Raw genomic sequence first — 13338 nt, 5'->3', positions numbered from 1 at the left:
CAAATTGGCCTAATGTTTCAAAGAAAGCAATGATGGAAGACAATAATGGCCAATTATGGTGCAAAGGCAACTGTAAATGTGGTGAAATGTACACTCTAGCTTTGATGTTTCACAAGAACTTGTCATAAGAGTTGCAGTGATAGATGCTGAACGTCTGTCATAAAGATATTGACGGAAGAGGCATGAGTGAGAACGATTTGTTGCCCATCTTTCTTCCCAATGTGATTTGCAATGTGTTGGTAGAGTAATAAGAAAGAACCGTTGCATTTCTGACGGTGTGGTTCTCATAAAAGTTAGGAAAATGACAGATTTCTGCTAAAACGGTGCGATGCAATTCATCTCTGTAGCCTTTCAACTGGGTACTGATTGCAATTATTAAGAGGTCTCAACTTCTATACGAAAGCACATCTTTTCACCGAAGTGGACGCACTCCAGTGATTCTGATCTGATTTATCCCTTCAGAGGCCATTCCAATCACATTAGAAACAAATTCACATGCCCCACTTTTCTTCCACAGCCTTCTATATTCAATTCAGCCTTGAAAAATTGGTTAGAATGCCACCTGATGGGAGATTTAATTCTCCGCGTGGCGCTTCTTTCGACACTGGAGTAAACTTTGTCATTTTTACTGTTGAGTTTGTTGATCGGATTCCTGCATGAAATGATTTTTTAAGCCTGCTGCTTGGTACAGTATCAGCACTCGAGCCAAATGACTACAAGGTTAGGTTATGGATAATTTTTCTGACAGTTCCACAAAAAGTTTGTTGCGCTCACACAAGGTGCAGACGGACGCTCGATGTGTGGATTTAACCAGACAGCTCATTTAGTTTAGCCTCCATTCCTATTTGGGTGAGATTAATTTTAGAGGCTGACTAATGTGGTAATTGTCGCAGCATGCAGCTGCTCTTCCTGTCCAATCTAAACCTCATGCTAGTCATTTTGGTGCTGCCTCTGTCTAAGCAAGCAGTGGAGAAAAAAAATATTTCTATTATCTATAAATAACGTTATCTTCTGTGTAAAGGCAGGGAAGCGGGGGGCCATTCTGATTCAACACCAGTGGGTTTTGTTTTTGTTAATTGTTTTCCTATTTGCTCTTGGAAAACATATGCTATTGGTTTTATCACTGCAGAGGCACTTAGCAGAGCTTTTAGTTTGTTAGCTTTTGAGGTAAACACAGACCTCATCATTAGTTGGGCATATAAAATGGGGGAAGTCAGGAAACAAAATCATCCTAACTTTTCTCCTTACTTATTGCAGATTTTGTGTGTGTTGCCATCTAAATTCATTCACAGTGTCTACCACATTTGTTGCCATCAGGTTTGTGTTGAAAGTACTTATTGGCAAAGTTATAAGGCAGGAGAACAACTTCTGAAAACTTCTTGAGAGTCAAACCTTTTCCAGTGTTTCCTACTCCTCTGTAAAAAAAAAAAAAAAAAAAAAAAGGAAGTCATTAGCAATCAGTCCCCAAAGGTCTGTGTAGTACCAAAAAGAAAACGTAAATTTCACTAAGATGGTTAATGGAACAACAACAAAATTGTCTGACCACTTTCAGATGTTTGGACTTCTGATTTTCTGACTAGCTTCATTCTATAAATGATCAGAATTGCAGCATTCATTAAGAAAGTTGTGCCTGCAGCCTTCTCTTTGGTCATTATGCTATTCTGAGAAGTGCATCAATTAGCTTTTTCCAGTCCAGCACCCATTTTGGCTTTTTCTGGGGTCTGGCCAGCTATTTCATAGTTTTTTGATGAGTTTTTCTGTACTTGATGTCACGATTCCCGATTTTTTTGTTTGATATGATGATTACGGATTAGTGCTGATCTGTAAACAACAGCACAAAGAAAGTGAAACACAAACTGTATCAATTAAACAATAGAAAAGCCCTGGGCAATAGAACACAGGCTCAAAGAAACACCAGAGAGAAGCAGGCTTTAGGCAAGCCATACCCTGGAGCATCAGTCCTCCCCTATGGCCTAAAGTGCAGCACACTTAATCAATTTTATTGAACCAAAAAAAAACACTGTTGCTGGTATTTTTCATTGCAATTAGTAAACAACAGAGAAAAACACAAAGGAGACTAAGTTTTGAGTGGAAAAGAAAAATATTAAAGTAGAACAATTAGGAATTAATTTTTCTAAATGAGTACCCCTCTGATAGGTATTTTCTCAAACCTACATAAAAGAAGAACCACAGACAACGTATATGAGTTTTCAACCAAACTTCTGCAGAAGGAGAAGACATAGCGAACAGCTTCTCCAAGCCACTCTGAAAACCTTCAGTTTGTTTGTCTCATTTATTAGCAAAAACGTGTGAAAAGGAATGGAGGGGGTGAAACCCCACATCTTATCTTCACAGTAGAATGCGAAATCAGAAACAAAGAAGGGGAGCACAGAAACTAAATTAACACACAGACAGGTTTGCAGCTCAGGAGTATCCCAGGAAGATCTAAGTCACCATCTGTAAAAACATGCTTGAGGTTAAGGGAAGGTTTAATTGTGTCTCCACAGTTTTAACAAATTTGAACACTAAACCTCTAAAAGGAAAAACAACTAGTAACATAAAATTACAAATGTAAGAATGATAACATAATAATTCTAACACCCACCACATAATTTTGCTTGGGCAAAAGAAAAATGAGTTCTAGGGTACCAAAAATGTTGTCAGTCATTTTCATTGGGATTTTTTTATTTTTTAACCACATGATTTCTGAGGGCCTCTGTAATCATGCACAGGTTGCATTTTTTTTTTCTTCACTGAATTTTGATGTACCTCAAGGAAATGTTCCAGGGTAGGTATCTGGTTTTGCATTAGCAAGGTCATTTAAACGGATGGGGAAGTAGATATATGCTTCCCTGCGGTCTCTCTGACTCTCCGTGTGTCCTTTAGCAAGACAGCTCCCCATAGTTTCAGATCATCATACCCAGCCGCAGGCCCTCTCTGTCCTCTCCTTCGCTCCATCACTACCCCCACCTCTACTTTTTTCCGAAGTTTCCCTCTTCATTTTCCTCCTGTTATCTTGCCCCTCTTCCCTTCTTTTCTAACGATGCCCTTGACGAGGTAATGACTGCCTGTCAATTTGTTCTGTCCATCTTTTCACTCATTACTTCTCGCTTGTCTCTTTCTTGTTCACTTTGTTATTCTTTGCCGACAGTTTAAATGCCTTTCAATTTTAAGAAACAAATTGAGTATTTTTAACAAAAATTGCTTGGTCTAACTTCTTACTTTTGACCTTCATGGGAGCCTTGTTCTCCTGTTTGCCGTCATCAAAACATGAATCTGTGATGGTTGCAAAACATTGGACAAAAATAGTGGTCATTTTCAGAATATGCATACTATATTACACAATATGGGGGAGCATAAACAATTTTATATATATATAGATAGATAGATAGATAGATATGCCATGAGGTGTGGTTTGTGGTGGTGAGAGAGAACGCTGATGACCCAGGTTGTGATGAAGATGATGAATTTAATAATGAATGTGGCTCAAAACAGTCCAGATCAGGCGGCACACAGCTAAATGCCGGTAGCGACTGAAAAACTGAGGACTGAATAAGAGAGCTAAACCAACACAGGACTTTACAGTACGACTGTGATGGCAGGCAGACAGACGACAAATGACATACGATAAGGATCCGACAAGAGACAAAGACAACAGGTGGGACTAAATACGCAGGGAGGGTAATCAAGGAATGAGACACACTTGGGAAGCAATCAACGGGGAAGACGCAGAAACAACAGAGACTCAGGACAGAAACTGAACACAGAAAAACCTTAAAATAAATACACAGAAACACGGATCATGACTATATATATATATATATATATATGTTATTATTCTAAATTTTATGTCCCCTGTCTTTGTTGTGTCTATTTCCTTATAGTAATGTCCCATGACAACTGAAGGTCATATTAAATCGCTGTGTGCTTGTGATGGTGCCCCTTATACACATAGATCTGATCACTGAGCTGCAACAAGAGGAGATCGCTATTCCAAAGCAGGCACAAAATGACAACTTTATTACATGCACACAAGCAAGCAATACTACCTTCAAACAAACTCAAAAATACAAATAAAACACATGACAAACATAAAACCAGCTCCGTCTGCCATTGTTATGTTTGAGTATGGCACCCAGGAATAAATCTCGGCTACCTTTGGGTTTATGTCTAAAACAGTGTCTTTTCTTGTGCTCAGGATCTCAACAGAGAGGAAACCCTGCTGCTGCAGCTGAGAGAAAAAGATGAGCTGATTCTCAGACTCCAGAGTGAACTGGTAAGATTGACTTACAGGATAAACATAATTAGCCTGACTGTAAAACCAGGCATTTGTCCTGGGAATACAGGAATCTGTGGGGTCTTAAAAGTCAGAATCATCTCAATTTTGGGGGCTTTGAAAGTCTTAAATTTGCGTAGCTTTGAGTTCACACTCAAGTTTAAGAAACAAATTCAATATTTTTTAAATCAAATTTGCTTGTTCTAACTGCTTACATTTGACTGATGAAATTTCAAAATTACATCAGTTAGGTGTTGTCATATTGCTCAAAGGTGAGGGAATTACAGCGCATGTAAACGTCTGAATTTGAAAAAAGTAATAACTATTCTTAAAGCTATGTGTCTAGTATGTCTAAATATCTGGTTCAGATTAATGTTACTCATTGCTTCTTCCATTCTGTTTCAAACATTCCCTTTAGGAGGAATCTATTGTCAGATATTTAGATTTTCCAGTTACTTATTAAAAAAACCCCTCTGCTTATAAAACTTTCTTCTTATTGTTTGTTTAGACAAATTAAAATCAAAAGTTTTTTGTTTATGTTCCACTCCCAGCTCATTTGTCATGAGAGTGTAAGATTTATAAAGTTTGGTTTGAATTCAGACATTTCAGTCGTTGGCTAAAACCAGTCATCAATCACTGTAATGGAGCTTACTGGCATTGAAATTAGCAAACCTTGGTATAGAAGAAAGGGTCTTATATGCCAGAGTCAATAAACATAAGTAGACAATGTTTAATCCAACTTGCAAATGTCATTAAGTAAATTAAATACAAGTTGTCAACAAATTAAATAACTTAGCTTACTTGTTGAATGTTGAATTTAAGTCAAAATGTTCTTAAATAAGGTATTCAGAAATCTTTAGTTTACTGAAACTTGCAGAAATACTGTTAAAGACGTAAAGCAAAACATTTTAAGTCTTTAAGGTGCTGAAAAGAAGACTTACCTGGTACAAAAACATGGACAAAGAGTCTGGCAGTCCTGCTTTTGCTGCCAAAGGAGCCCTGACCAGTCGAGGCATGGATTCCACTGGATCCCCTGAAAATTGACTGTGACGTCTGGTAGATAGAAATGATCAGCCTGTCAGTTGTGAGGTGGGGTCCTCATGTTACTCCAGCAAATCCACCAGATGCCTAATCTACCACAAGAGAACGTACCACAGCACAACTTTACCGTGTGTTCTTTTTTTTTTTTTTTACTATTTTATCTTAATGGCAGTTTTATCTTGTAAAATGCTTTCATCAACTTTATTAAAAATGACTTTGACAATTGGTTCGAGGTTCCTGAGTAGAACATTGCCCAAAGCCTCAAATGTAAAAACTGTACAAGGCTTAACATTTTTAAGTTGACCAATCACTTTTCTTCAAACAAAACAACTTTGAGGAAATCTACTATAGATTAGCATTCAGTTGTTATGATGTCAACACTGATCCTTATACTAGAAAATGTAAGTTTAGGAAGTAATTATTAATTAAGTAGTTAATAAATTAACTTACCAAACTTCTATTTTGTAATGCATGCCAAACATTTTTACCTGACAGGGTTTGGTGAAGTTAAAGCAGCTGCATTGATGGCTGGAAGATGATAACCAGACTTGTTGCACAGTTCTGGGAAATTTGAAGTGATTTTGTGCCCTGACATTTTTCTGTGCAATTGTGTTTTTCTTTGTAGCAGATGCTAACCATTTCGAATTTAGAAGTGTGTAAAAATAGGTTCTGACTGTAAAACTGAATAGAAAAGTTCAGCAAACTAAGACGTTTATCTTTCTCAGCAACATGTTTATCCTTGCCATAGAGGACAGTGGCTGGGGGGGAAAAAATCCACCATTAAAGATGAGGAAAAAGAAATGCAACAATGGTGCTGTAGAATTTTCATAATATAAGTATCAGTTGACAAAAAAAACCAAAAAAAAAAACCTTCTCTGTCTGTATATATAAGCTGTTCTCTCATGCGTGCACAGCTGAACAGCAGAATTATTGTACTCAGACTGAAATTTCTCCCATAAGAAGATAAAGAGCCAAGGACGGAAAGCAATCCCTTAATTCCGTCTTGTTCCATCTTTCAATACTCATATAACACAACACATTTAGTGAAAAATATATTGTATTACTGTATTTTTCTAGTGCTTTTGGTACCTTGATTTCTGGAACAGCCATTGAAATGCTCAATACAGTAAAATCTGTCATTTGTCATCCGCATGTCTGTAATTTGTCACCTGTTCCATCAAAGTAATGGAATGCAGACATTATGCCAAGCCTTTGCAGAATAATGTGTCAGTGTTAAAGCAGTGAGCGATGCCAGTACAACCCACTGACTTGAGTCTCATACAACATCTGTTTGTTTGATCACTTTTTGGCACCCGCATCCTTTTTTTTTTTCTCTTTCATCTTCCTCTATCACCCCGGTTTATTTCCCTGTCAGCAGCCTCTGTTTTAATCTGTTTTCCATTTTAATTTTGTTTGGTGCAACTGATGTGGACCTAATACTAAAGTCAAGCAAATTGGCTATCATTATGACATTTATATTACTCATATAATTTCTCTCTAGAGCAATATAATTAGTGGTGTCGTGTGCTGTAGCGATAGAGCAGGCGCCCCTTAGAAAAGGGTATAGTTCTTGACTCAGATGTCCTGGGTTCCTGACATGCAGGCCATTGCTTCATGTCTTTCCCCTACTCTTCCCCATTTCCTGTAAGATTTATGTCAAAAAAAGGCCATCAGAGCTACAAAAGACTTTACAATAACATTGTATATCCTGCTGACCCTAATAACTTAGGAGCCGGTTTGGTATTCAGTGCTTGTTGTTGTATTTGTTGTGTTCAGATTTACAAAAAACATTGTCTTTAGACTTGTGTCGCTATTTTAAAACCACCTTTTAATGAAAGTGAATTCAATTTTCCATCAGATTATGTCTGCTCATTTATCCTAACACATGGCCCCCCTGCCTCCCATGCCCCTCCCCGTCTGTAACGGCAAATTAATCCTGAACAAATTAGAGTTAAACCGTCTGGAAAAAAAATGTTTTTAGCGTACAAGTACATGTATATTCCCCAAATGGCTTTAGCCTGAGTCCCCTACAGCTAATGTGCGGTACAATGAAATACTCAGCCTTCCTCCAGAGAGTTTTTCTGACGCCATGAGTGTGAGTGAAAGGAAAATGTTGTTGCTGTTTTCTAAATTGGCTTCGTGCGGCCATCTGGGGAAGCCTTTCTTTTACTATATGATTGCAAAAATTCCTCAAAAGTTTTCTCCTCTTTTGTTCTCCTTGTTTTTATATTTGTGTTTTTTTTTCCCCATTTGCTTGCAAAAGTGTAGGACATGTGGTCACTTATGTATGCTAAAATCCCTTGAGAATCTGTGCATTTGTGTCTATAGCTGTCAGAATATAGTAATTCAAGCTCATATCTGTTTGAAACTCTTAATAAATGCAAGCATAATCTTGCAATTTTCCTAGAAATTCTGGTTCCTTAAAATATGAAGGAATGATAAATATCTTAAAATCTTTGCATATTCTGTATTTGTATGTGCATTATCACTTCCTGGGTTGTTTCTCTACTGTAACCAGATCTTTACCTTGTTTCTATCTGTATGTGATAACCAGGTCTTTTTTCAGATTCAGATTCACTGAACAGATTCACTGAACAGATTCACTGTTGTGTTTGCATTGTATGCTTGGACTCTGGCTGGATAGTGAGTGTAGTGTTTCTGCCTTACACTGCTTTAGATAAAAATTTATTTCAAAGCAAAGTTAAAGTGTAGCATCAGATGTAAAGGGCAGGCCACAGACAGTTCTCTTATTCTGTAAATCTGCCAGTGAAACCCTATTTTATTATCTCATAGAAAAACTGATTCACTTTTCATAAGTTTTCTGTTGGTACTTTGAATGCACCATTAAGCTTTAGAAAGCCGATTTTGCTTTTCATGTAGTCAGACACGATTAATGGAAACTGCTGTTTTTAACTGGATTTGTGCTGAATTTGAAGAGGACTATAAATGCAGGTCCAGAGCTGGAATATAAATGCTTTTCTTTTATTTCCCTTACGATAAACCTTGTTTTAATTTGGTTGATTAATTTTTATCGAGGTTAATCAATTTCTCCATATGTCATATTCACTGCAACTTTCAACCCGTTCTGTTCTCCAACCCATGAGCGGCTCAGGGAGAAAATGTCAGAATGATTAGTGACAACGTCGTAAAGTGCTCCCAGTGGAAATGGTGCAGGGTTCCTCTTAGGGCTTGCAACCTTCGTTTTAAAAATAATCACGTAGAGGTAAGAGAGGAGTTGGCTGGTTCTTGGGTCCAGATAAAATTGCTGTATTTTGTCGAAAAGTGCCAGTGCTTCTCTGACTACAACCATCTATAAATCTGCCAGATAAAACCCATTAATTATCTCCTTGAAGGACCTTTTTTCATGTTGACCAGCTTTACCTTTCCATTTCTATTAATTCCTCCCCACTTAAGCAGTGCCGCCTTATGCCCCTGCAATTTGGCCCCTTTTTTATGACATTTGTGATTTCCAGACAAAATGCTTGATGTTGTTTTGGGTTGCTTCTCATGTTCCTTATGACAATTTGCAAAGCATAGATACATGCTGTGATGCATTGCTATTAAAAAGTATTTGCCCGCTTGAAGATTTCTTCTTATTTATTTATTTTTTGCACTTAAATGTTCCATGTCATCAAGTCAAAGCAAATTTATTGTATAACACATTTCAGCAAAAAGGGAATTCAAAGTGCAGCGGAATAGTAAAGGAAAGAAATCAAAAGTTGGAATGCAGACTAGAATTTATGCCATTCCAATTACAAATATAAAACTGATGGATGTTTAACCTTGATTTAAAAGAATTCAGTATTTCAGCATTTTTGCAGTTTTCTGGAAGTTTGTTCCGTAAGAGAGGAACATAAAAACTGAACTCTGATTCGACATGTTTTAAGGTTGATACAAAAACAGATCTGTGATGTTTTGTATGCAAAACCAGCAAAAGTATTTTCTTTATTCTCTGAGCCACAGGAACCCAGTGCAAGGACTTTAGAGAGGTGGCGATGTGCTCTGTTTTCTTAGTTTTAGTCAGATCTTGATCAGCAACATTCTGGATCACCTGATTTGTGAAGACACTGTTGCAGTAATCAAATTAATCTTTAATAAAACTACATCTAAACAGAATCACAAGATCTCGCTAGTCCTTTGATCTCAATTTTCCAAACTAAAGAATTTCAAGAACAGATTCTAAGGAGTAGAATTCTACCAAAAATAATAAAAAAGTTCATTGATAGCTCCACGAGGAGGTGACAAAGGAACCCAGAGCAACATCTTAAAGCTCTGTCGGCCTAACCTGCCTCTGTTAACATATGTATTCATGATTGAACGATATGAAAGAGCTCCAAGAGGAAAAACAATGCTAACTAAAAAGAACACAACAGAATGATCACATTTTACAAAAACAGTTTTGCTGTAGATTGAGGAGAAAGAAATGGAGGAGAATTTTTTTTCTCCTCAAATGCTGGTATAAAAGTAATGCAGCATTTCACAAAAACATGATCACACCTGCAGAAAGTTTTTGGTGGCAACTCAGTACTCTGAGGGTACTTTACGTCTTCAGGATTTGGATATATAAAACATGAACTCTGCTCTTTACCAGAAAATTCTGAAGGAGAGTGTTTGGCCCTTAATTTGTGACCCTAAGCGCAAACACACTTGAGCTATGCAGCGGCACAATGATCCACAGTATACCAGCAGGTCATACTTATAGAGGCTCAAAAAAAAAAAAAAAACCTGAAATGCTGTTGCATGATGTTAAATAGTCCATTCATGCTTGAAAACCCTCTAATGTGCCTGAATTAAATCAATTACTCCAAGAATAGTGGGCCAAAGACCTCCACAGTGATGTGGAGGTCTTTGCTGGCAGTCGATGCCTTCAATGTTGGTAAAACCAGTTAGAGGAAATAATTTGTTCACATAGGACCAGAATGATTAGGTTTTTCCTTCAACAACTACAGTCATCATTGAAAATTACTTTCTGCATTTACTCAACTTATGTTTAGTATTATGGTAATTGCTTGAAATATTATGACTCTGACAAAATGCAAAAAAACAGTAGAAATCTGTGAAGGGGGCAGTACTTTCTTCAGAGTGCTGTGACTGGAGGCAGTCAACAGGTCTGCAGGGGGAGCAGCACCTCTCATTTGTTTGTATTTGATGTTTGTGGGTGGGTTGTGGACATGACTGATGCATGTGTGTTTGCTTTGTATGCAGGAGAGCGCCAGAGCAGCCCTGAAGATGAAAGACTGCCAAATGACTGATCGCACAACGCAGACAGAACACACAGGGGCAGAGGTAAGATGCTCACAGACAGCACACTGAGTGGCCCTGTCAGACTGAAACACAAACACGGCATTACACACTTCATTTTCTGACACTTCCCTAGCCACTAAACAAAGCACAGTTTTAATACACATTTCCTTTTTGTTATGCTATGGCCCAGCTCATATCGACTTCTCTTATTTTTATTTTTTTTCTGTTGCGGTCCAAGTTTTGCTCCAACTCCATTTTCTCTCTCCCAACGTGTTTTGCTCTGTATTATAGTCCGCTACCTGCTCCTCCCATTCTGCCTTCAAAGTCCCGCAGTGCTCAGAAAGAGTGCTGCTTCCTGCCTGCCTGCTCAATGCCCTCAGCTGACATGGCCTGTTTGGCTTCTCTAAAGGCTGACAGTATGAGCGCGCAGGAGACTTAATGGATGACTGTCTAAAAATGGCTGCCTGTAACGGAAACCGGAGCAGAGTTTTTGGGGTCTGTCTCCTCTTCTCCCTTTTCTTCCTTTTAAAACACCTTTTCTTCATCTTCCCTGCTCCAAAGGTTCTTTTATACCTTTAATCCTGGTGTGTATAAAGTTGGCAAGAAACATTGTGAAACGGAAAAAGCTTTGCCATTGTGTGAGCGAGTGGGTGCACAATACCCACACAACACGCTGACTTATCCACACAGATGCAAAAGCACACAAAGGCGGTGTTTGAGTAAAATCATGCAGCGTTGAGAGCAAAATGAAAAGCATTATTTGGGTGAGACAGAAATAGATTAACAAAATAGAGGAAGAAAAAGAAAACGCTTTTTGAGAGTGCATTTTTTATTATTACATTATTACCTTGTATGTTTCTTTATTTTATTAATTGTGTGAAGACCAACGGTGTACAAGTTCTGCACTTGTGCACGTAGGGTCCTCTAGTATAGTTTATGTGAAGGATATTTAAAAATCATGTGTGCACAGTTTGTTAAAATCATAAAACTTTATGCATTTTGCTGGAACAATTTGAAGGGTTTTCACAAATATCTTAACTGAAAAGTGTGCCATAAATTGTTATTCAGTCCCCTGCACCATAAATAAACTCTTGTGCAACTAAATACTTTCAGAAGTTGCCTAATTAGTAATTGGAGTCCACCTGTGTGTAATTTATCCTCAGTATAAATCCAGCTGTTCTTTGAGGGTCTCAAAGGTTTGTTAGAGATTTGTTAACAAATAGCATCATGAGACCAAAGAACACAGCAGATGGTTGAGGTGTAAAGTTACAAAGCTGTTTAACTTTACCATGATCTTAAGAGACGGGGTCTGTTGACCACGCAAATATTTTACCCTGTGCACATCCCAATGGGGTCGCAGCAGATGGTACGATTGGACAACAGGGGAAGCAATGAGGGTGTCCTGTCAGTCTTTCAACCTGACTGGCAGGCAAATCCCCAAAAACTTGCAGCTTTACCAATAGTAGAAAATCTTAATTCAGAGGAGCTAAAGAGAGATTTACACCAGACTTTTCAGATTTTAATTTGTACATAAACTCTTACTAGAATCTTAAAAAGAAAACAAACATTACAAAACACTTTTTAATGTTCCAAGGCAATGTATATTAAAAAAAAAATACATACATTTTATGATATTATGACAGACGGATCAGCTGAAACATTTAAAACCAAAGTTTTGCCATTGCATCTTCTTTTGACGCCGAGGCTCAAATCCAGGCGTGGGATTCATACAATAATAATGAGGCCTGTTTTGAATGTTGAAGTCTGAAAGATCAGTTTAATATGTTCTGTTTATGTGTTTATTTTACATGCTGGTGGTGACAGGACAAGATCTGATAGAACTATTTCACAAAGGAGTTGGCTTGTGGGGATGTTATAACATTATAGCCTACAGATAAAACGTACTCAACATCCAGAGATGGGAAGGGAAATGTTTTCTGCCGCATGTTGAATGTGTAGTAAATAAATGTATGTGATATTAGTTGGAAGGAAAAAAAATACCTACGGTAGATTAAATGGATAGTCTTAACATAAAAAAAAAGATTTGAGAAACCTTGCATTTCTGTTTTGGTGAAAAGTAAAATCCCTCAGTTCTAGTAGCAACAAAACGTTGACTAAGTCTACAGGTGAGCTATGCACAACGAGGCACAGAGTGAATCTTGACTCCATAATTGCAGTGCAGCACATGATTGCTGGTGACACTCCCCCTCTCTGTGATTCACAATAAGTCGTCAAAGCAGGTGCAAACAAGACAACTTCTTACCGTGGCTCTGGAGAATGCCACTTTATTGTTACATCCGAATTCAGGTACAGCTCTGAATCCTGTAATTTTGCCACACTTGTCATCAGTCATCATACCAGTTGTTTGTTTTTGTACATCTCTTCCTTTCTGCATCTTAGTTTATTTATTTTTTATTTTTTTGCATTAGGATACACCACAGTGTATGAATTGAATGACTGCATTGTACTCCAAGTGCCAGGACTGACTAATGCATTTCTTAGGTAGCCTGAATAGGACCACAGGCTATTGTGTGCTCGTTGGTACTTAAGGCTGAAGAAAGCATAAGTGTGGGAGTCTTGTGTGAGCTCCAACATTGAACAGTTGTTTGTGTGTCGTTCTGTTTGTATTTGTTGTTCTGAAGCAGCCATTAGTCCTGGTGTGAACAGCAAAGTCGATAAAAGGCTGTTTTGTCAAAGCAACTTAAGTGTAAAATATTTACATTTATTACCCAGACAGTACAATTTGTTCATTGTTATGTTTTCTGGCCTCATCAATA

The 13338-nt window shown here is 37.7% G+C and overlaps 1 protein-coding gene across 3 annotated transcripts in view; it reads left to right on the top strand.

Annotated features, from left to right (window-relative positions):
• Positions 1-13338, top strand: part of ccser1 (coiled-coil serine-rich protein 1) — a 136226-nt gene that overhangs the window by 63595 nt on the left and 59293 nt on the right. For all 3 annotated transcript variants that reach the window (XM_014986345.2, XM_014986347.2, XM_014986346.2), the window contains 2 exons: positions 4199-4276; positions 10523-10603. In XM_014986345.2, coding sequence (XP_014841831.2) covers positions 4199-4276; positions 10523-10603 — 159 coding nt within the window. The remainder of the gene's footprint in view (positions 1-4198; positions 4277-10522; positions 10604-13338) is intronic.

The sequence above is a fragment of the Poecilia mexicana genome, unplaced genomic scaffold (genome assembly GCF_051168715.1).
Source record: "Poecilia mexicana isolate PSO_F unplaced genomic scaffold, ASM5116871v1 scaffold_9, whole genome shotgun sequence".
In the NCBI taxonomy this organism is placed as follows: Eukaryota; Metazoa; Chordata; class Actinopteri; order Cyprinodontiformes; family Poeciliidae; genus Poecilia; species Poecilia mexicana.
This window is presented reverse-complemented; position numbering and strand designations above follow the sequence as displayed.